The sequence below is a fragment of the Hesperophylax consimilis genome, chromosome 21 (assembly GCF_061612785.1).
Source record: "Hesperophylax consimilis isolate HC1 chromosome 21, BYU_Hcon_1.0, whole genome shotgun sequence".
Lineage (NCBI taxonomy): Eukaryota > Metazoa > Arthropoda > Insecta > Trichoptera > Limnephilidae > Hesperophylax > Hesperophylax consimilis.
Window position 1 is genome coordinate 29,433,568 of NC_142856.1, and position 25,200 is coordinate 29,458,767.

Genomic DNA, 25,200 nt, shown 5'->3' on the forward strand with positions numbered 1-25,200 from the left:
TAGTTTCAAAATATCAACAACAGATTACAGTGACGGCCGGTAACGCGCTGTCAATACAAGTCAGCCATTACATGGAAACTGTTGGTCTGTGCAATCGACACTTGGCGTATTTGTCATTATTATGATGATCAAGTTTCATCTCTGCTTTGTGTTCTTTGATAATATATTGTAGCACATCTGTAATTGTTAGATTTCAAATTTTATGGAATTTGTTTTTGGTAAAACGAAGAAAATATGGATAAAATGAAAAATGTCGCAATTCTTCGTCTTGTACGTGTATTGTACTCAACACTCTAAATGAATTGATTAAAATACATAGAACGTGTAAAGTGAATTCAGTGAGTATTGTTAACAAATGGAACTAACGCCAAGGATCCTTTTGGTATCGGCGCACAGTTTGTAGTTAGCAGATATGACAAACGTGTTTCCAGCATTCACACTGTTTAAACTTGGCCATAAGAGAACGGCTAGTTTTTTTTTTCTAAGTCTTTTCTAAGCTGTGTCAAACAACTCGGCTATTGTTTTCCTTCATTCAAACCTGCCACATGGGTCTTGTCTTATCGTAAATTAACAACAATACACAATCAATTTTGTAATGATATTTTCATTCTTATCTGCATGTAAATCAATGTAATTCGTACGTCATAATTAAGACGTAGGTTATCCACCGGGTAATAATATTATGAAGCAACTTTTATCACAACTTTATCGTAAAAATCGTCAAAATATTTGTGTAAAAACGTGATTATCATTCGCTTTGAGAATGGCGTGATTATTTTTAAATATTACGTATTTGATACGAAAGAGCTAAGAAGATAATAGATAAAAATATGAGATAAAAAAATAACAAAATTAAAATGCTTTATCACGTCCAGTTGATCAAATTGGAATGAAAATCATACGCAATATTTGATAATAATCTAATCAAATACGAAAATGATAAACTTTTGGCACACGGTCGATAATCTTAAATAATTATATGTTTAGAGATAAAATTTTCTATATTTTTCGGTGTTTAATATAATATAATCATGATTCAGTAATCGATCGTCGAAGTGTCTACTCTCATTTGTTTACAAAGTGAATTAATTTTAAGTGTTTTCTGACATTTTATGAAAATCGGTAAGGTTATTTTTAAAATCATCAGATTCGGTTGTTTTTGTCAAAGTTTTCAATGGAACTTTTTCTTAACTTTTGAGAACATTGGTTAGTTAAAAGTTTAAAAATATTGCTTATTGTCAACTGCGCCATCTAATACAGTTAAACTTTCGTATCAAACTTTTAAATAATAAATAATAGTGGCCTTAAAATGGAGCCCTGTGGCACATCTTAAGGTTATGCTTCTCGTACTACTTGAAACTTTTTTTAAAGGTAGCAATTGAAAAAAGTGTGTCAGTAATGTTACTACAAAGAGGAGGTGCTTTTAGTGCCCAAGTTGTGTAGTTTTTTTAAAGCTTTTTGAAAGTCTCCCACAAATCTATGAAAATATCTGCAACATATTCAGTAACAATAATAATAATCCATATGCATCTTAGATTTTCAATAATATGCGCAAAAAGAAGCACATAATTTTGGACAGGAGTTTTCTAAATCCATATTTTTGAAACGACGTGATAGGTTATCGGAATAATCGTATTTGTTACGTGCTATGTGACATTATGTTTGTCTGATATTAATAACTTTTGAAACAATTCAGAAGAATGCTGAAATAATAATACATATTTTGTGTTAGTGTGTATTGAAATTATTTGCTGATAATAATTATTCGACTTTTCACTCTAATCTAACTGAAACATTGAAGTAACTACAGGCATTATACAGGGTTTTCCAATAAGAGGTGTTATTTTGATATTCAATTGTAAAAGATCAATGGTTTCCTTACTTGTGTGGCACGTAGCGCCGTCTTGTTGAAAATAAACGTTGTCCTGATTAATACCATCCAATTCCGGCCATGAAAAAATCATTAATCATCTCTCAATAGCGCAATCCATTCACTGTAACTGTTGCTCCAGCCTCATTTTAGAAAAAGTAAGGTCAAATGCCGCCGGACCATAAACCGCACTAAACAGTCACACGTTGAGAATAAAGAGGCTTTTCAACAAAAACTTTTGGGTTTTCCGAGCCCCAGATGCGACAATTTTGCTTGTTGACGAAGCCACCGAGGTGGAAATGGAAACTCGAGTGAATTTTTATAATTTCAATGCGTTGTTGATGCGTGTATCGTGCCATTTTTATTAATAACGTAGATTCAACTTGTAAAATATCAAAAAATTACAGCTTCTAAAGTAATATCTACTGAAATAGCAGTCTTTTTAAAATAACACCTCTTATTGGAAAACTTTGTATATATTACACTTTTTTTTCTTGTCATTCTTTTCGCTCACTTTGACCTGAAGAATTAGGGCATAAATTTCCACAGATTAGAAACACTTACCTATAAAACCATATTATCAAAAATCACCTGTAAATGGAGGCTAGAAATTTTTTTTTTATTATTTATTAATTTATAAAAAACATGACATATTACATATTAAAGTGATCTTTGGCTGTCCAACTAGGAGTTACCTGTTTTAGGACAGTCAAACATTATAATTTATTATTTGAAAAATGTTATTGTAAATGTTGATCATTTGTTAAAAGTCTGTAATTCACTGTAAATTTATTCTGTATTTTGCATCTAGGATTTTAAATCGTTCTTTTATTAATTTTTATTTTTTTATTTTCTTTAAAAATATATATATCTTTTATATAAACACATAAATATGTTATACTAAAAAAACTAATTACAATAAAAATGTTTTCTTTTTAACGTAACTACCCAATTTAACAGAGAAAAACGTTTCTCGTGTTTGATTTGGGGAGTAGTGCCATTACAATATATTATATTGGGTAAAGAAAAGGAAAGAAAGCTTTTTATTTAAAAAGTAAGAAATAAACAAAATGTATATAGCATGATAACAAAAGTATAGATAACGAAAATAGACTACAAGGGCAGTTACTAAATTAGATACACAGTAAACGTAAATAAATTTAAGAATATATTTATTTACATTTAACATTAATTTAAGAATAAAAGTTAAATAAAAATAATATTATTATATTTCGATTTATAAGTAGGTAGTAGGTGGTATAAGTTCATGGAGTTATTTGGTTCATTTGGAGTAAACGGAATTGATAATATTGCAAGCGAAGGTACATAATAAATTGCGCCAATAATCTATTGGTGGTTCGAATGCTGATATAATATTTCAAGAGAATATGGTAAAAGAAGAAATTTTTTTTTTTTGTTAATTAATTTTATGAAGAATATATATTAATTATATACTATTCTGTAACTATTATTCTTTTTAAATGATAAATTAATCGTCAGCCATAATATTGAACGTCTAAATAAGGTTCATGCGGTCCTGTGTCCCAGTGAAGCATTGTAACACAAATCCTTTGCAAAAAATCACATGGGTCATAGATACATTACTAACTGTAAACAAAATAAATATAATACCAACATAACTTTATAATAATTATAGTATTTTAATACAGGGTATTGGAGGACTTACTTTACTTACTTTAACCAGTGTTTCCTGACATAATTAGGAGGAAAAAATGATAATTTTGGTGTCAGGTGACATTTTTGGTGCCTTTTTTCATCTGAAAACATATAAAATCAGTAGGTATTTGACAGCTAGGGTTGATGTGAGAAGTTAACATTTACCGGGAACCAATTTTTGAATTAATTTTCTTACTCCAAATGATGCCTGGAACATAAATCACGTCCCTTAACACCCTGTATAGCTTTTAAATGTAAGACTTCCCTTTTTTCCAAATGTTTGTAAGACATGAAAAAAGTTATAAAGGCTTTTATATGATTAAATGACTAATTAAGCGGAAAAATGTTTGTTGTGTTATGACGAAGGACTTAGCCAGAAATGTAGCACAAATATTTATCAAGTACATGCAAAAGTGCCTGATTTTGCTAAGACAAGAGTATTCCCACCAGTTATACCATTGAAATCAGCTGTTATTTCTGAAACAACAAATTTATAATCTGTCAGAAATATTAGAAAGTGTGCCTAGCAATTATTAATAAAATAGGCATTTGTAGAGATCCTTGCGGGACCCCGGTTAAAGTTCTGATCATTAGTCGAGTGTAGTCTACGAGTAAAAGCGTGATTTGATATTATTTAGTAACTATCTATCAAAAAACTTTGTCTGGCACTAACCTTGAACATGGTAGTTAATACTTACCGTTAATCGATTTTAAATTGAAGAATTATCAATGTTGATTGATTTAATCAGGCCATATATCAAATTTATGCCCTGATCAATCAATACCTAACTTTTGTATTGAATTGATTTTTGATATTTCCATTGTATTTTGATGTATCGAGGATTTTTTTGATGACATCAGGAGACCATTTATTAATTGCTAAATTATCTCTTTGTTACAGATAGCCAGGGATAAGGAACTAGAGATTGTTGAATAAGACATTCTTCTCATCGCGGTTTTCTTTAGTCTTGACGATCAAGGTGGAGGCAAAGGTTGTCTCAAATTTAAATTGAATTAGCAGAGAAACTTCAAGATGTCTGCACTGAAGTTAACCGTCGCCTTTGTGGTGAAGGGGACAGTAAATACTGGGATTTCCACAGTTAGAAAATCAGGAGTGAACTCAAAATATGTAAGTTTTTTTTATCAAATTTCCTTATATAAACTAACTGAACATAACGCCATCTCAAACATAATCTTATGTTTTTTCTGTTATAATATACTTTGATTTTTAGAATTGTGCTGGTGAACTTATCCATAGTAACAGCATACTCTACATGTTAATAGCTTTTAATAACTTTTTGTAACTTGCATACAAGAAATGCATACAAGTTTCCAAACAAATGCTATTTTTCTTCTCTTCTTAGACAATTTCTTAGGTCTCTATAAACTTAACTATTGTAGGTATGTTTACTGATTCTTTAGTAATCATAACAAAGACTAACTAAATAAGCAAAAAAATTAAATTAAAATACTCTTGTACCACCTCATAACTTTACTTATTGTTTAGAAATATGTTTTTGCCTTTTCAATTCTTTGAATCATCTTTTAACTAACCAATATTTTTATTACTTTTATTGTTATTTTTTGTTAAATTACAAATATTTTTAGTTTAATTTAAACAAATGTAAAAATATTTTGTTGTCCTCTCCTAAACACAAGCAGCTGCTTTATTAGGAGAGTAATTGAAATATTGGTGTTTATATTGTCATTAAATTGTAACCTTGTTTATATGTTTCAATAAAAAATAAAAAAATAAAATGTTAAAACAGGATATTTCAAGAATTATTTAAAAAAAAATCTTAATTAGAAAGATCACTGTAATGTGTCATTTTAAAATACTGTTTTTAACCCAAAGCATAAGATCTTCCTATAGTTTTGTTGAACAGATTCTAACTGTGACATTAATATAACTTTTTGGAAATTAATCCGGCAATCCGGAGAAAACTTTTTAATAAAACATATTGCTAATTTATCAAGCCTCTGTTCTACGTCGGCCTATTTTTAACCTTCAAATAATTAAATGATTACCTACGAGTATTTTATTATTTGTTTCGTATTTTTTTTTCAATTCATATTTGTGTTTCAAGTATGTAGCTTAAAATCATATGCTATCAAGAATTCTTCAAATTTTTTCGTTATCCGGTTAAAAACTGGATTTCAGTACCTTAACGATTGAATTGATAGGTTTCCTGATAAACTATTTGTAAATGAATTGTCATAAGGTCGGAAAACGTGTTTTTAAAAAGTTCCTAACATTTTATAATTTTCATTTTATATTATTAAGACAAACGCAGGTGCATGAACACGTGTTGCGATATTATTAAGAATTTACAAAAAGTTTATCAGCAAGTGGCCTGCAGTCCAGTTTTTAACCGGATAACCAATAATTTGAAGAGATTTGGAATAAATTTATGGAACTCATTTTTTTAACCAAAAAACCAAACCAAACAAGAAACCAAAGACATCGCACTTTGTCCCGTGATCTTCCGGAAGCCCTCGGACTGGATGTCTTTCCTCTAAAACTACCGCTAGTATTTTATGCGGAAGTCGGTCGTCGTGTTTTGATGTGATGATTTCACTAACACTAATTAATTATTTTATAGGGCAAACTATCGTTGATGCAACCAGGATCCTGCATAACCTTCTCAAATATGCAGGCCCGATATCTCAGCTACCAGACTCTCAACAAGAACATGGAATTCATCACAGACAAGAAAATAGCACCGCTTATTATGGATCCAGTTACCATGAAGTAAGGCCATGTCTTTACTAAATAATGTTTATATCACAAATCGAACGGGTTATCCATATGATGTTTTTAATAAATTCTCTTACATCCGTGTATAACAATTTTCATTTAATAACTAGGAAAACTATAAGTGACTATTCGTTCCAAGCAAGTATTCCAGAAAAATCGGCAACTTCATTGCGCTTAATTGAAAAGTGCATTTTTTCTTTTTTTCCTAAAATACTGGGAAGACACAAAACGCATCGAGCACGAATATTTAAGGAGGCAGTCAAAATTCACAAAAACCTCAAAATATCAATAAGGACGACGCGGCTAAGCTTAATAGTTTTTGGTATCCGGTACTTGACTATTACACCTAAACCAAACGCCGAAAACCACATTAATTTAACTGTTTATTGTTCGGAAATCTATACATCTGTCCTTATGATGGACACTCTCAACTGTAACGTCGTCTGAATCATTGGCGTAAGAAGGAGGAAGTTCCAAACGGCGTATTAACCCAAAATGATTTATATTAAATGAAAAAACACACTTTGTAATACACCACTTTTTATTTGAATTAATAATGACAGCCAACCGGGTTTCGGCTTCGTCAGAACTTATTGTATTAACTAAAACTTATAAGCTACAATAGAATGTTAACTTACTAATAAGAAGAAATCTTGATAAAGTCGCTAGGCAACCATAACTACTGTTTACGTACGTAGATATCGAACATGAAATTCATACTTAATGGCGCATGTAAGAACATACTTTGATGAGATGCCAATAACAACAAAATACCTCTATATTGAATTTGTTTATAATATTATAACGAACATTGGACATTGTACATTTAAAAACTAAATCACAGAAGGCCAATTACGATAACGGTGTTCATTGATCCAATTGTTTTAAATTAATCCTTCATTATAACAGATTAATGATAAGCTTCAACACGCTAAATAAAATACTGGTATTTGAAAATGTGTCAACTGCTGTGACAGTAAAAAATAACAATTTACATGAGTGAAAAAAGACATATACTTTTAATATAGTTCCAATTTTCTCCTAACAATGGTAACAGAATCTTTCTGAGCTTGAAAAGTAATTTATCGATAGGCTGTTATTCTATATTTAAGAAAAAAATATTTTTCTGACAAGCGTAAGATTCTGTAGTACGTAAATATCGTAAAAATAATAAGGTAGATACACAATTTTTCAAAATATTTAGTTTTTTACTCCACAACCTAAAACTCATATTTATAATGTTGTGGACACTGATTTATCCATCAAGTTACATCCACTGTTCTGTTGTCGAAATGTTCTTCAAAATGTTGTGAACACAGAAGAGTTCTTGGTGGACTTCCAACCCTCAGGTCACATAGCTTCGACGTGCCTTTTTTCACTGCTACAGACATCGTTTGGAAACCTGAAAAGTGCATTTATATCTCAAACGTGTTATACGTTATACATATACCTATAGAAATGGAAGGTACTAGACAACAAAAAATTGTAACTCTACCTGAGTTGGAACTTTCTACAACAGTTAGAAAAGTTATTTCTTGATATTACGAAAAGGAGACTAGTTACTTTGTGAAAGTCAACCCTTTTCACGACGGTCTTAAATAGTAAAACTGGTATGTGATAAATCACTGAAAAGTGCTTAATTAATATTTCTCTGAATAAGGTATCGAGAATCAAGGTATTATATTAAATATTATCAATGAGGTGATTATAAATAAATTGTTTAATTTGTTAACGAATATCATTGGTCGCGCAGTGAAAATATAAAAAAAACCAGTAATAGCCATCAGAAGAATATTTAAATCAACGATACACCAACGCATAAGTAAATATTTTAACCCGAGCAGTATACGGCCTTTAAAGTTAGACTAAGTTTTGAGGCCTTTTGAAATCGGAGCAAACGCGTTGAGTGCTCAGTCCCCGAACTTATAAATATTTATAAGATAGAGATCAACAAGTCTGTTCATCGCACCGGGATATAACATTTAATATAATTACTTCTCTTTTCATTTAAAAGGGAAGATAATGGGTTATCAATAAAAATTGTACATATTTAACATTTTCTTCTAGTATACGCATTGCGAAGGTGATTGAACAATCACTCAGTAATATCTTTTATTACGCAAAATACTTAATTAGGATAGATTTTAACAATGTAGTAGTGATTAGATTGTTTTGATTTTCATTTATTACATTTCCTGGCGTCATAGATCGTAACGATAGTATGATTTGATAACAACTTAACTTATTTAGGATTTTTTCAAACATGAGTGATCTTGCTAATCTCATACGATTGCGAATAAATAGATATATTTACATAAAAATGAATGTTTTTTTGTTTGTTCTATATAGATTAAAAAACTGACCGATTTCACTGAAAAAAGTTTGTTATTATTAGGGAGAGGAGTCTTTAGAGAATGGTTTTAATTGAAGAAAATGTCGGAGATGCCCGAGGAAGACATGGCACGAACAAAAAATTGTAAACGTAAACTTTTTAGATTTTTTGGAATAATATTATTTTTGCCTTAAAAACACTCGAACACTAGAAATCACAAATCGCCATTTATACCTCGAGCATTGCCCGGTACACGTCAGCTAGTACTATGTAGATATTTATTAAAGTTGCTAAGAGATATAATCTTTTATTTAACAGTTATGTTTGTTTTAAAAAACCCGTTTAATAAGTTTGTTTAAAACCTGAGTTGTGCACAAATGTGTCGATTTTTGTGACCTCGACCCCTTTTTTCGAATAGTAAAAAAAATATAATTGATCAATGATTTTTTTTATTTATTTATTTGACGCACCCCACACTTAATTCACATTCAAATTATAGTCCCTTGCATACTCTTCTGGTATTATTATTATGTCTTTTTCTGGTGACTTCGACTTTTTCTACATTTTTCTACTGTTTTCCACTCTTCTTACACTTTTTTTTCTTTCTCCACGCGGTGAAACTATTAAAGCGTCCGTTTCTCAATCTAAACTGTTATATTATTTTTGTATCTCGTTATTTTTAACACGGTCATGTAAAATTTTAACACACACGCCTCAGAGATCTCATATCTACAGCATTCAGTCTATTTCATCCCTCTCCGTTTTACTCCGAGACTAATAAAATTTTACGTCTGATGAAAAACAATGCGTAAAACCCGGGTAACGCCGGGACTTCAGCTACAACATTATATTTTGTTTTGCATTCATCTCTACAGGTATTTATCGAGATTGATGTTTTGCACACTTGACCTTCGAAACCGAAGGAAAGTCACTGTCTATATAAGATTTCGAAAAATCACCTATCCCCTTTTCCACCCTTTAAAGTAGAAATTTGATAATTCTTGATGAAATTTTGAACCTTAATCAAGAACTTTTTTTTTTTTTTTTTGTATTAGGCAATTCACCCTAAAGAGAGTGCTTTGTGCCGATTGGGTTAAGATATATGGTTAAACTGATGTGAATTATCTATAAGGGGACTGGACATATCATATATTAAAGTCATTCAAATCTATAAACTTATAAAGAATAGAATATACGCGAGAGTTGTTGAGAGACAGCAAATATGGAATACTAAGGGGAGACTGGTGGGTGATTTTAATAAGCAATCGATACATGCCTTTGAAAGAAGAATGGTTTTTACAATTGAAGAAGACATGGTCAAGAGTCTCATCCTCCACACCACACTGGCATAATGAACTTTCGAGCACCCGAATTTTAAACAAATGAGTTGCAATAGAGCAGTGGCCAATTCTCATTCTCGAGATACAGGAAATAAATCTTTTGGACTTTTTTTTGCCGTGGAACCAGGGCTTACTTGGAATATGATTTTGTATTCCAGCATAGAAAGATCCAGTTTGAGTTTTCGTGATTGTCCAATTTTCTTCCCAGGAACGAGACATGTTGGATTTAAGAATAGAGAAGACGTCAGAGACAGGAATTTTAAAATCTAAAGGAATAGAACCAGATACAGTTCCAAGTTTAGCGAGAGAATCAGCTTTCTCGTTACCCTCAATTCCTAGATGGCCAGGCACCCAAACCAGTATTGTCTCAAACATAGATTCGTTTAAAGAATCGAGGATTTTTTTAATATTACAAATAACATAGTCTTCTGGACATCGAACGATATTAGAGGAAATTTTTAATACTGCACTTAGAGAGTCAGTACACACTAAGGCTCGACGAATATTGAGGAGTTGGATTTGAATTAAAGCTTGTTCAATTGCGAAGCATTCTGCAGTAAATATGGAAATTTCTTTAGGCAATTTATAAGACAGATTAACATTGAATTCAGGAATATATACCGATGCGCCACATTCTTTGTGGTCGGATTTGGAACCATCTGTGTATATGAGGGAAAATCCAGGAAACTTTGAAAATATAAAGTTTTTAAAATGTTCTTCAACATTTTGAAAGTTATTAGCTGATGATAAAATGTTCGTCCGGAAGTCAGAAATTATTACGTTTGGGATAAAATTAATAGCATTAAACGGGGTACTGTAAATAGGAAGGATTGGATCATCTTGTAGATTTTGAAGGTAAGAAGACAGATATTTAAATGATAGAAAACTTTTTAATAAGAGAGGGAATCGATCTCTATCTATTACCCTCCTTCTGCTATTTAAATTACTTAACAAACGATCGAGACTCTGTTCCAATGGGTGACGCGATAAAGATAACGCTTTGAAGATATATCTATCCGCGAGGTATTGTCTTCTCAAAAACAAGGGAGGATCTACACATTCTATCTGAAGAGCATTAATTGGAGAAGATTTCATTGCCCCAATAATCATTCTAAGCCCTTTTGATTGGATTCTTTCAAGTTTTTTATCCAGATATTTAGGAAGTGGGTCGAAAAGAAATGTGCCATAATCCAAGTGACTTCGAACGAGGGAATTATACATTAGTTTAAGAGTAGTAGGATGGGATCCCCACCATACTCTGGAAACAGCTCGCATCATATTAAGCCCCTTTTCACACTTAGCAGAAACGTTCTGAATATGCGGGAGCCAGGAAAGCTTATGGTCCAAAAGCAGGCCAAGAAATTTTATTTGCTTAACGATTTGAAGGGGGAAATTATCAAAAGAGACTGTAAAGTTAGGCAGTTTTCTTTTGCGAGTAAAAGCCACTACCTTGGTTTTAGAGGTAGCTAAATTCATTCCATTTGTCAACATCCAAACTTTAATATTATGTAAGGCCAAATTTAATTCCTTCGCAGCATGCGATAAATTTTTGTGAAATAAATATATGAGAAAATCGTCCGCAAAATAAAGTCGCTTAATAGACGAAGGGATTACAATGTCTAAATCACTCATATAAATATTAAATAATAATGGACTGATTACAGACCCCTGGGGTAGCCCTTTCCAAAGTTTGCGCTTCAATATGTTTGAGGAAGAGTGGATAATAATGGTTCTGTCTGTTAGCAAGTTGATAATAAATTGAACTAATTTTATGGGGATTTTTATTTTAATTAATTTTTCCTTCAAAACATCAATTAATACATCGTCGTAAGCTGAAGAAAGATCTAGAAATGTGGCCAATGTACAAGAGTTAAGGGATTGAGAAATACGGATATCTGTTGTTAACAAACTTAAATTATCCATAGTAGATTTCTTTTTACGAAAGCCGTATTGATTAGGAGGGATAATACTGTGATTTTCAACAAACCATTCTAATCTGTTCTTTATCAAATGTTCCACTACTTTAATTAAACACGACGAAAGAGCAATAGGACGATAGGATGAAACTTCGGACGGATTTTTCCCTGGTTTTAAAACCGGGAGGATTTTTTGAACTTTCCAGACATCCGGAATAAATCCTGTTTCAAACATGTTATTAATTAAGGATAAGAAATATTCAACCGACATGTCGGAGAATACTTTAAAGAAGCTATATAATATTCCATCAGGACCCGGAGAAGAGTCAGAAAGAGATTTGATTACTCGTTTTAGTTCACTAACTAAGAAAGGAGAGTCTAGCCAGTTAGAGTGAGATGGATATGAAATAAAAGAGGGCATTTCTTCACATCTGGCAACTGAAGGAGGGGCAATCTTATCAGCAAAACCCATAATAATTTCCTCCGGAATATGTTTGGTACGCTCCGGAGCATATGACGAACCGAATTTTTTTAAATTAGTCCAAACAGATGACTGGGGAGTTTCAAGAGACAAGTTTTCACAAAATTTTCGCCATCCAGACCGCTTTTTATTTTTCAAAATACGTTTAGTTTCTGATTGGACGCGTTTCACTGATAAGAAATTTTCAAAAGACATGCATTTGCGGTAAATGGAAACTGCTTATTTTCTAGAGTTAACAGCACGAGTGCATTCTTCGTCCCACCACGGAGTCGAATGTTTAGTTTTAATGTTAACTTTACGCTTTGGAATGGATTTTTCTGCTGCTTTTATAACTATACTAGGAAATAATTCACATTGTGTTCTGATGTTCCCAAGAGAAGATTTTACAGAGTGAACAAGAGAGTCTAATACAGAAGAAAAAAATCTCCAGTTCGCATCTTTCGTTTTAAATTTAAAATTATTGTTAATTGTAAAGGAATGCGAGGTGGTTAGATAGTGAAAGAGGATTATAATAGGGAAATGATCACTGGAAAGGGGGTCTTTAAGTATGTTCCAAGAACATTTACGTATCACCGAAGATGAACAGAGAGATAAATCAACAACACTTTTCCTTTGTTGAGGGGGGGTGAATCGGGTTGGAGATCCGTCGTTTAAAATACATAAATTATGGGAATCAATAAAATCTAAAAGATTACGGCCAGAACGATTCGTTAATTCACTACCCCAAGAGGTAGAATGAGCGTTAAAGTCGCCCAGTAACATATACGGGGGACGGATCTGAGACATAAATGATGACCATTCGTTTTCATCAAAAATAGTGGAGGGAGGGACATATATTGATAGTATTGTAATATCACATACAACAGCTGCTACTATCTGAAAATTGTTGGAGAGAGTATGAAACATGATTGGTTTGAAAGGGATAGAGTCATGGATGATTAAGGCAGCGCCACCTTTACCATCCAGTCTATCATGTCTAAGACAATTATATCCAGAAATCTTAAATAGATACGAGGGTTTAAACCACGTTTCAGAAATAGCGGCAACTGAAATTTCATGTTCATCGAGTAATTTTACAAGTTCAAATTTATTACAGATTAGACTTCTGATATTCCACTGAAGAATTCTGTTCAGTTTCTGAGACATTAGGAAGACAGGATAATAATGATTTAATGCAATCGGCAGCGTTGGACGGTATATTATTGTTGTTTGAAAGAATAGAAATTAAGAGGGTAATTAAAGTCTGAATGAAAGCAGAATTTTCATTCACCACTTTCCCTAAATTAGTGGAAGATTGGGAACTATTTAAAGCACTCCCATTGAGTGTCTGAGATTTATAATTCCCATTTGGGCTAAACAAAATATCATTATGTTGATTTTTATCAATAGAAGCAATAAATTTTGGTTTTGGTTTTTGAGGAATAAAAATTGTTTCCCTGTGAGAAGATGATGGAGGAGATTTAGAGTAAGATAGATTGCTAGGAATTGAGGTAGATGTTACCTCTGCAAACGATTTTATTGCAGGTGGGAATAATTTTGATGCCTGGAAATATGAAATGTTGTCTGAAGCCATTGATTGTTTAATATTCCTTTGTCTGGTCAATTCTGGACAGGCCACACTAACCGCTGTATGATTTCCCTTGCAGTTAATGCAACGTGGATCATTCGATGATTTTTGGCAAAGATCAAAGGGGTGGTCTTCTCCGCAATGAAAACAACGTGGAGGGGAACGACATATGGGTTTTGAGTGTCCGAAACGGCAGCAGTTAAAACACTGGATCGTCGGGAATTTATATACTTCCACAGGGAGTGCGTTGTAATAAATAAATACCCGAGATGGCAAAGTTTGGCCTTCAAAAGTAATAACAACCGATTGTGAGGGTTTCCATGTAGTGGTTCCATTAGATGTATCTTTGTAATTTAATCTACGTGCTTTTAAAACCTTGGGGGTCACTTGAGAATCATTAAGTGCATCAACAATTTCAGATTCTGAGAGATCGGTTGGTATACCTCTCACTCGGCCCATTCTAGTAAGGTTGTAAGTTGGAATATAAGATTTAAATTTGTGGTGTGAAAGCGTATCTATTTTTTGGACAAATTCATTTGCAAAGTTTGCGGATTTAAATTCTAGGGATAACTTATAGCGGCCTTCCGGCTTAATAGATCCGTTAACTATGCCAAGGTTACTGTTTTTTGAACTAAAAATGAATTTCCCGAAATCCAGAGGATGAATGATTTTTCCTTGTTCAGTACTTTGGACATTGACAATGAATGGAGCCGAGGAAGATGGGGAATAACTTAGATCAGTATTTTTAGATTCTGATAATATGGTATCCTTACGACTTTCCTTAGGGTTTGAGGTTTCATCGGATTGCGAAGGTTTAATTTTGGGTGGTACATTAAGACAGAGCGATGGTCTTCGTTTTCTGGAAGGGAGTATTATAGAAACATCCGATTCATACTCATCTCCAATATTAAATATGGACTCGGGGTCAGGAGGGCGATTTTCATCTTCCTCCATATTTATAATTAATTAATTAACAAAAAAAAAAAAAATAATACAGTCTATTTGATTGACTGTACACACTAATTTATCAAAACCTAAATATAACAAACAAATAATAGAAAACAAAAATGTAACAATAATTTCTTATCTGTACGAAGTCCGCGACAGCAGGTAGGCAATTCGTCAAACACAGAGCACGACTATCCACTACCGTAGTTCGATGACTAATCAATCAAGAACTTAATATGTTGCGATTTACCTACTCCTGACGTTTGAAATATTCTTTGAAGATTTTCACTGAATTAGGCAGCACTAAGTGATACATCAAATGGTTTCTGAGACACGCGAACTTCAGTGACAAGTGCACGAGTTGCAATGCAAAATTTGCGTTTTGCGCCCAGCTCGTGATTAATGCACTCCAACAGTCTTACACTAGAAGACGAATGCTTGTTCTTTACATTTGTAAAGCGGATTTATCATTGCATGATATTGAACCTCTTTGACAGTTCTAGACACTGTAATTGAACAGTTTATAGTACCTACGTTCTTTATGTAATGGCATTCCTCCATGCCAAAAAATCAATTTCACTTTGAATTATGCTTGCACTTAAATTTGTGTTTCTTTGAATTCTTGGTGAATACGTAGTAAATTCTGGAATCGCAAGGCTATGGCCTCGAAAATAATAATAATAATATTGTTTGCTACCAATTTTTTTGTTTATATTTTAAAACCTAAACGTTTTCTTTGATCAAATCGCTCTCAGCGTAATGAAAAACTGAATATTATACTCCAGAAATTCGTTTTCTTGAGATTATGCCATGATCAAATCATCTAAAACTGTCATAGATGAATAAAATCACATTTTATAAGAAGATTTGTGAACCTCTCTAAACGAGGCTGTATGAAAATGACGGCAATAATGATAATCAAGTGGTGATGGGACGGTTAAATAATCTGGGTTTAACCCATTTTAAACAACAACAAAACTAACTGAGAGAAACTATATCAATATTGCTTTATTTTCAGTGTATTGGAATATATATTTTGATGTTTCTAAAAATATATTCCCCGCTCATGAGAGATTATTGTTTTATGTTACAGATTAGACAAAACGCTAGATAAGCCTCTGTGCGTTGTTCTCCCCTGGATTGGATCCAAACAGAAAATAATTCACAAATACTCTCAACTCTACCTGGAGCAAGGATTTGATGTGGTCACCTGTCGAGTCAGCCCGTTGCAAGTGATGTGGCCTGTAAAAGGAACTCAGGTAGGTTTTCTAATTTTTTAACCCATAATTTGGTTTTTGCTGATGAAATATTTACGCACTGGCCTTTAACATTGAATATATTATACATTCAAAGAATAAGTGTACATAGCGCTTGTTTGCAGCACCAATAAAATCTAATTTTGTGCAGAGTTGATATTTTCAATATGAGAACGGTTTCTTCCCTTGTGAAATAAGGGTATCTGCAAAACCTAGCTTTGCTCCTTTCTTTCCTGAAAAATGCTTTCTGTATAGTATTTAAAAAATAATGATATTATAACCTCTTGTACAGAATTGTATTTATTAGTTTTCGTTAATTTTTTTCATTTATTTTATTTTACTCATGTTAACCATTTAGAACCATATAACCATTTAGGGACAAAAAATCGACTATTATTTGGTTGCGGAGGGAATGATATCATCGGAAATGTTGTTAGATTTGAAAACATAAGAAGATAAAAACAGCGGAAATCATTGAGTGTTTGCAGTTGGTCCAGTTGTTTCGCAGAAATTCAAATGTAACATTGTTATAAACTGACCAATCAGTGTCTTTTTGTTTTTTTGTCAGATGAGAGGTTCCCGTTAAATACTGATTCTAAGTCCTTTTCAACTTTTGAACAAATTGTGATGAGCAGAAGAGGATGATTAGCATGTTGTTAAGCTTATCAGCTTATTATAATTTGATTAAAAACTGAAACGCACCTAGAATCATCGTTTAACGGGGACCTCTCAAGTTTATTTATTACACGCCTTAATATTCTTTTACATTATAATGTACAAGCTATTTGTAACAATTTAAATAGTTAAAAAATATAAAAATAGCAAAAAAAACTAAGTTTCAACAAAAATATATATATATTTTTTTTATAAAGTTAATAATTTTAACCAAAAATTATTTAAAATATTCAATACAAAAATAAAAAAGTAAAAGATATTTACCTACGTAGGTTTATTCGTGTCTAGACAAAAAAGTAATATAATATTTTTTTCGTTCCAGGTCGTAGCCCTTAACCTTCTTAAGTTCCTAGAAACCAACTCCTCATTCAGCCCCATTGTCCTGCATGGTTTTTCCGTTGGAGGCTACATGTGGGGCGAGGTGTGCCTGCACGCTTCTAGGGATATTGCCAAGTAAGCCAAACTCTCAAATCTGCATTAAATATACTAGTATACAACATTCTAAATATATTATATTGTTATATCACACAAACACACATACGAACAAGGCGGTGCAACCCATGGCCTTGTGGATATTCATACCAGATTCCTCCCTTTTCAATACAATTTATGCCAAGAAAAATATACCTATTATACAAATCTTTGAAAAAAAAAATATATATTTTGAAGAAAAAAAACAACCTAAAACAATTCTAATAAATTGAATGAATTGGGTTTTACAGCCCACACATATAATATTTTTAAAGGTAAGTTCTCCTCTGCAACCAACGATTTAGATAGCCTCAATGCGTATAGAGAATATAAATCTACCCCAAACGTTCATTCAATTGAAACTCAATGCAAATCAGTGGCTAAAACGTCAAATAACGCAGTATAAATAATTATGATCAAGTCATATGAGGATTGCAACAAAAACATTTGGCTGTCATCAGTTGTTTTGTTTTGCTCTATCTAAAATTAATTTTTTACCATTCTTTTTTGTTTTCTGGCAAAAAAAGTGTAGTGTGTTGTGCCTTGAGGTTTCTTCTCCCTCTTGATCTTCCAAACTTCTTTCCAATCGGACAAGTCTCATATTTCGACAAAGATTAAAACAAAACACACCAAATGGGATGAATTTAACTCTCATATGGACAAGTTCCTACTAAATTTACCCGCCACCGATATATTTTCCGTCAAAGATGACTATAATAACTTCAAATCAATGCTCATAACTGCAATAAATAAATCAAATCCTCCCCCTAAAACTAAATCTCTCAAAAAACTCCGTCCAACTCCCTGGTGGGATGAGGAATGTTCCAAAGTAGTAAGAATTCGGAAAGCTAAATCTCTTTCCTATCGTTACAATATGACTATGGAGAACTATCTAATATACAAAATCGCTGAATCCAATGCCAAAAGGGTATTGAGGTCAAAAAAAAAGATCCGGGTGGTACAACTTCTGCATTTCAGTATCTCCGAACACTCCAATTTCTGAAGTTTGGTCTATGATCCGAAGATTTCGATCCTCCTTCAGTTCACCATCTCCTCGAGCGTCTCATTCTAAATGGATAGATGAATTCTTGGACAAATTTGCCCCCCCTTCTGTACCTAACTTAGATTAAATAACGCCCATCTATAATACTCCTATGTCTAATCATTGGCTAGACTCTCCATTCACCTTAATTGAGCTAAAAATTGTTTATTAACAGTCAAGGACTCATCTCCAGGCAGAGATGGTATACCTTATAGCATAATCAAAAATAGTAATGAGAATGTTCTAACTCACTTCTTAAGCATCTTAAATAAAATCTTCCAGACTGGTATAATGCCTGGTGACTGGAATTGTCAAATAATCATCCCTATTTTAAAAACAAATAAATCACCAAATTCTGGATCCAACTACAGGCCAATCGCTCTTTCATCCACCCTCAGTAAACTTTATGAAAAATTTATTAAAAACCGATTAGAATTTTTTGTTGAGAGTAAACAGCTTCTCTCTCCATCTCAATTTGGATTTAGGAAAAAAAAAATCCACTCAAGATAACCTTGCCATCATCAGCGCTGATATTAATTTATCAATTTCTAAAAAGAAATTTTGTCTTGCCGTCTTTATAGATATAGAAGGCACCTTTGACAATGTTTCCATCCAAATCCTGAAAAAAAAACTTCTAGACCTTGGCCTTCCCCCCATGTTTGTCCAATATATTATTAATCTATTTTTAGATGAAAAAAATTTCATTGAACTTCCAGATATTTCTCCTCAAAGTAGGTCTGTTTGGAAGGGTTTACCACAAGGCGATGTATTGTCCCCCTTACTGTATAATATATACACATATGATATGCCTGTCACTATTCCCCCAAAAGTAAAAGTTATTAAAATCATCCCTCTCGCCGTCAAATATCTTAACGAAGCCGTGAATGCCCTTTGCACATGGCTCACGTTAAATGGTTTTGAACTTTCAATCCAAAAGACTCAGTGGGTCACCTTCTCAAATCGCCATAAAAACCCCCCCGTTCAAATTTTATTTAAAAATTTTCCAATCCCCAACGCTTCTGAAGTAAAATTTTTGGGAGTAACATTTGATAGGAAACTTAAATGGTCTTCCCATATTAATAATTTAGTTACTAAATGCGAAAAAAAATTAAATATCATCAGATCATTATCTGGCGTTTGGTGGGGAGCTCATCCTACTTGCATCAAGTTGCTTTACAACGCACTTATTCGAAGCCATCTCGACTATGCCTGCCCACTTTTTAGTACTGCCTCAAAAAATGTACTTGATAAATTAGACAAAATTCAATCTTAATCTTTGCGAATTATAACTGGAGCGATGCAATCGTCACCCATCAATTCCTTTCAAGTAGAATGTTCTGATCCTCCTCTTTATTTAAAGCGTCAACTATTTGCTGACAAATTTGTTCTTAAATGTTTAAATTCTAAATGTCATCAGGTTATCCCCAGCGTCTTGTTATTCATTGACTCAACCCATTCATCTACAATCAGAGCTTCAACTAAACCTCTTCCTGACATCTGTAAAAATTTTAAGTCTCTCTCAGAGCTTCACATCATCCAAAATGATCGATTTCCCTTATACAAATTAAAATATAGTCACGTCACCCTATCTCCAACAATATTAGAAGGGATCGGAATCCTTCAAAGTCATTCGAATCTCCCGGCCCGAACTGTCAATAATATGTTCAATGACATTATTTCGTCTAAATGGCCCAACTTTTCTCTTTTATTTACTGATGGATCCAAATCTCCTGACTCTCCTAACTGTGGTATAGGTATTAACGTTTACCCCAATAATTCTAATGACAGAATATTTCATTCAATTTCAAATCAATTTTCAATATTTTCAGCCGAGTGCATTGCAATAATAGAATCTCTCAAATATATAATCAAAAATAATTTTGAACATTCCCTCGTTCTCTCTGACTCTCTCAGTTCCCTCCAAAAACTTAAATCCAGTCCTCTTCTTCATCCTGATGATTACTTTGTATGCCTTATTCGAGAGATGATAGCCTCCATTCAAAGCTCTGGTAAAACTGTAACTCTGATTTGGATTCCTGGACATGTTGGTGTCATGGGTAATGATATTGCGGATGCCTTGGCAAAGCAAGGAGCGTCCAACCCTGTTGTTACCCTCGGAAACCACATTCCCCTATCCGACATTTTTTCCATCATCAAAGATAGATCCCGCAATGTTTGGTCGGAGTATTGGCACATTGCTAGTCAATCCAAGGGAGCCTGCTATGCCTCAATACAAAGGACTATTTCATCAAAACCGTGGTTTCAGCAATTCCCTCATTTTTCCAAAAAATAAATTTCTTCACTTATTTGAATGAGGATCGGACATTGTTCCGTTCCTTCCCATCTTTTTAAAATTCACGTCCTTGACTCCCCAGATTGTACATTCTGTGGTCTAGAAGTGGGAAATTTAGATCACATATTTTTTGGTTATCCCTCTCTAAACAAATATCCTCTCTTCTATCAAGCCTTATCTAAAATTGCCTCCCCTCCATTCAACATCTCATCTCTTCTAAGTCTGAACTCGACTCCGATTTTCATTATAATTTTTAAATTTGCCTATTTAAATAAAATTAATATTTAAATTCACCTTTCATTTCTCAATAATTTTAAATGATGACCAAGAACACCCTTGAAGGGTGAAAGCCAGAAATAATGGAAAAAAAAATTATATGAGTTAGAAAACCAAAAAAGGAAAATTTTTCAAAGTTCTGATGTTCGAAACTTTATTTTGTAACTGTGCAAAATTTGTTTAGAAACTAATAATAATAATTATTATTATTGGATTATTTGTATAGCGCCGTTTATGTGAGAAAATCACCTCAAGAGCGCTTAACAACTTAATTTATGCATTTAATTTATTCATATCACTTAGACTTAAAACTAATTACTTTTGGCTTATCTATTATCTTAGCTAAGTAATCAGAGGTTCCATTTTATACTATGATATCTCAGCCCAGTTGATTCGATTTAGAAATTTGTTTCATTATTTTATTTTTTATAGGTATCAACCAGTAATGGACAAAATAAAGGCACAAATCTGGGACAGCGTAACAGATCTTGAGCAGATTCCGATTGGAGTAGCAAAAGGAATGTTTCCTTTCAACCAATTCATGCAGAAAACTATTTCAAACATGATCAAGTAAGTACTAATTTATTTAACGAAGCTACCATAAAAACAGTTTTATATCTCAAAAGAAAATCAAATGACATTTTCATTAAATTAATAACGTAAGAGCCAAGTTTGAGTATTGAGCATTCTAAAAATTATAGCACAAAATTTATTTGAAATGGTTCAACCAGGCTGGAAACTGATTACTGCATGTCACTATAAAATCTTAACTAATCCATTCAGTAATATAAATGAAGTCAAGAAGTTAGTAATAGTAAAATTTGATGAAAGTTGTTTGAAGAAGTTTATCAAAGTAAGTATAATAAGTCACCAAAGGTCAAGGTAATTTCTTTCAATTTGTCATATGCGTGTGTAAAAGCCTGTCTTACTATCCAATCGGCCAAGTCTGATTCGAGCGTTGAACCTTCTCGTATGAATGTTACGTACAAAAATTTGGGGACATGGAGTTTAATGCGCTGGTCCATTTTCTTTGAAAAATGCTGCTCTTGGTCTGTGGTCAAAAACTTGTCTTGTAAACCACCCCTGTGATTTTTGGTGCCTTATAGTACGCGGTACATTTACAGCAGTAGTTTTGTGTCCTTTACGGAAGAAAGTTTTATTTTGTATATTTCCAGATTCCACATGAAAACGTTCTACGATGAAGCGACGGTGCATTATGAAGGAGGAAGCCACAATTTCCACATCAACTTGGCCCGTGCTCCGGGTCTGTTCTTTCTCAGCAAAACTGACCTCATTGGAACCGTAAAGATCAGCGAATCTGTCCGCGATAGCTGGGTGAATTTGGGAATTAAGGTAAATCAATATTTTGTTCAACCAAAAATCTAATTTTTAATCAAAAAATCATTAATTAAAAGAAAAATTCTTTATTCATATTGCAAGTTTTTTTAACGGACTCGAACGTAAATTAATACAGTTTATATTAGATATTAAATACTACTTGTACTCGATTGCTTTTGGCTTGCCGCTTTGAAATTTTTATAGCGCGTCTATATATATATATATATTTTTACGCATTACCTACCATGGTTTAGTAGGTCCATCTGTGCTAACTAAGAATGAAATAAAAATCAAATGTCATTATTTTTCTTCTCCTAATTTGACAAACCTGTGTAAATTAACATTTTTTACTGAAAAGATGAAAGTGAAAAAATATTTGTTTTGTCTTAATGCAAATTTCAGTGATTCACTCAACTCCTCTTCTTTAATCTTGCTATTATTAGCTGTTATGTGTTTTCTGTTGGCTTTACTAAGGTTTTCTCTAATTGAGGTTAAATATGCAATTATTTAAATCGTTTTATTTTCTTCTTTAGACAAGTTGGCAATGCTGGGATGAATCTCCTCACGTAGGTCACTACACTCAACACAAAGAAGAGTACTTGCAACTGATGATGAATCATCTCGATGGATTGGGTCTGCTCAAAGATCCCAAGAAAATGCTGGTCATCAAGTAGAATATGAAGAGATTTTGATGGTATCTCACAGAGTTGTAAAATTTAAAATATCTGGATTTATTTTACGTTTTAAAGTAATTGTATTATAAAGGCTAAAATATACTCCGCTCCTCTTACTAAGGCAGTTCTGGGTCATGAGTAGTATTAATTTCATTTCGTTTGATCTTGGATGTAAAAGTGACAGATTCTGTGAATGCTGTGATATTTCATTTTTAAAGTAAATCAGCTGATTTTATTGACATTCGAATTGATAAACAGCCAATCAGAGAAGGGGAAAAAACGAAGTGCGAAGAGCGCGGGAGATGGCGTGACAGTCTGCTGTCTAAATAAATTTTGCTTAGGAATTTCTGGTCATTTAAACAATTTAACTATGAATCCCAAATCGGCTAAACAAAATTTCGGGCTTATTTCCAAAATGTTATATTTTGTTACACTATTTATTTTGATACTTTTGTTATAATTTGCCCTCCTCACTCACTTTTCAAACGATTCGTTTAAAAACGAACATTCAAGTCTGGCACAGAAAAGTCCTACAATAGATCGTGCTGCAAACTTTTGCCAACTTTAATTTTTTGTGCAGTTTATTCAAAGCATTTTTTAACTCTCCTGGCCCCAAAAAAATGGTCACGTGGTTTGGCTCCAACTCGTCGAAATGATACCCAGATTTTATCACAGGGCAATTCTATCAATTTGGATCTCTATGGTTGATTAGAGAATCGGTTCGAGAATTGAATGCTTGTTAGATGTTTTTACTCTTTGTGAATATGTTAGAAAAAATATCTAATATCTTTGTCATAATGTAGCCTTAACTGAATAAACGCATTAAACAGAATAGTTAGTTAAAGATTATACTATTCTTCAAACATTTCAAATGGAATAATATAGATAATGTAAAAATTAAAATTATTTTATAGTAGACAATAATTTGTCAATTTAATTGATTATGTACTAATAACGACAGACTTATTTAATTTGGGATCAGGAATGTTGTGCCTGATAAATACACAAAATACGGATAAAGATGAAATTCTTGTAAAATGATCAAAATTATTTGTGAAAAATTACTTACGTGAATTTTCACAGACAATTAAATAAATTAACAGTAAAAAAAATAATGAAGTATTTCCACGTTCTAGCTGAAATCCTTTTCATATAAATGTATATAATTTATCAATTTAGAATAAAGTATTTGCTATGATTAATAGTTCGTAAAAATTAACACGTAATTATTACAACAGATGTTTAGTGGTAATATTTATGTTAAAACATTGTAAATAATTAATTATGTTCCATTACATTATATTTTTTTGTTGAACACAGCTTTTCTAACAATGTAAATATTTTCATCTTACGTAATTTATAAGTTTTCTAAATAAAATAAATCAAATAAAAATCGCTTTTTGATTGTTTATTTATCGATCCCCTCAGATTTATCTACCGGATTTCCTTAAGTCTGTACAGATAATTTGTTATTTTCATGATGCTGATGTTAGAAAGGGGTAACAAACCCGTTTAAATTCATCGAAGTCTTGAGAAATATAAAGCGTTGACAGATAAATAGTCAACATTCTGAAAATAGTTTTTTTTTTTGTTCTCTTGATATAAAACAGCTTTCGAAAGGCAATAAAACACTATGCCTAAGCACTGTTCTTTTCATTCCGCGATACCCGACACAATATCAAAATGATTAGTTACTGACTAACTAACCATCACGCCGTTTTCAGTCCTCCATTAATGCAGTTACCTGCATTTACCCTTCTTTCAATATCTCTGTCAGCCTTCCCATCTCTCGTAAACATATTTCCTAAATACGCAAAATCATCCACCTGCTCCAAGTATTCCTTATTCACGACTATATTGCACACTGTTTTCGTACAGTCTCTTTCAAACACCATGACAGATTTACTTACATTCAGTATTAACTCATTCTTCATACATACTTCGTTCATCCTAGACACGAGAGACTGCAGATCTTCCATTTTATTAGCAATCAGCACCGCATCATCAGCATACAACAGGCAACATATTTTCACATTACTGAAATTCGCGCGCAATCCCACTTCTTTCAATTCTTGCATACAATTATCCATGTATAGATTGAACAACCATGGTGACATGGTGAATGATTAATACAGGGTACGCCAGTAGTCGCTCATATAATATTTAAAACAGGGTGCCTGAAAAGCAACTTCTCAATATATATATTCATTTTATCGTGGTAAAAGAAAGGTCCCAATAGCGCTATCATGTATATCTTTAATGACCGAAAGTGGACAATCCACGATT

At 32.6% G+C, this 25,200-nt stretch overlaps 1 protein-coding gene across 1 annotated transcript; it reads left to right on the plus strand.

Annotated features, from left to right (window-relative positions):
- Nucleotides 1-1,017: 1,017 nt before the first annotated feature.
- LOC149413831 (uncharacterized) lies at nucleotides 1,018-24,157 on the plus strand. The gene is made up of 8 exons (XM_089644616.1): nucleotides 1,018-1,122; nucleotides 4,449-4,676; nucleotides 6,151-6,299; nucleotides 15,983-16,148; nucleotides 17,143-17,273; nucleotides 21,335-21,472; nucleotides 22,078-22,255; nucleotides 22,774-24,157. The coding sequence occupies exons 2-8, from the start codon at nucleotides 4,581-4,583 to the stop codon at nucleotides 22,912-22,914; spliced, it is 999 nt and encodes a 332-aa protein (XP_089500742.1). The 5' UTR covers nucleotides 1,018-1,122; nucleotides 4,449-4,580; the 3' UTR covers nucleotides 22,915-24,157.
- Nucleotides 24,158-25,200: the final 1,043 nt, after the last annotated feature.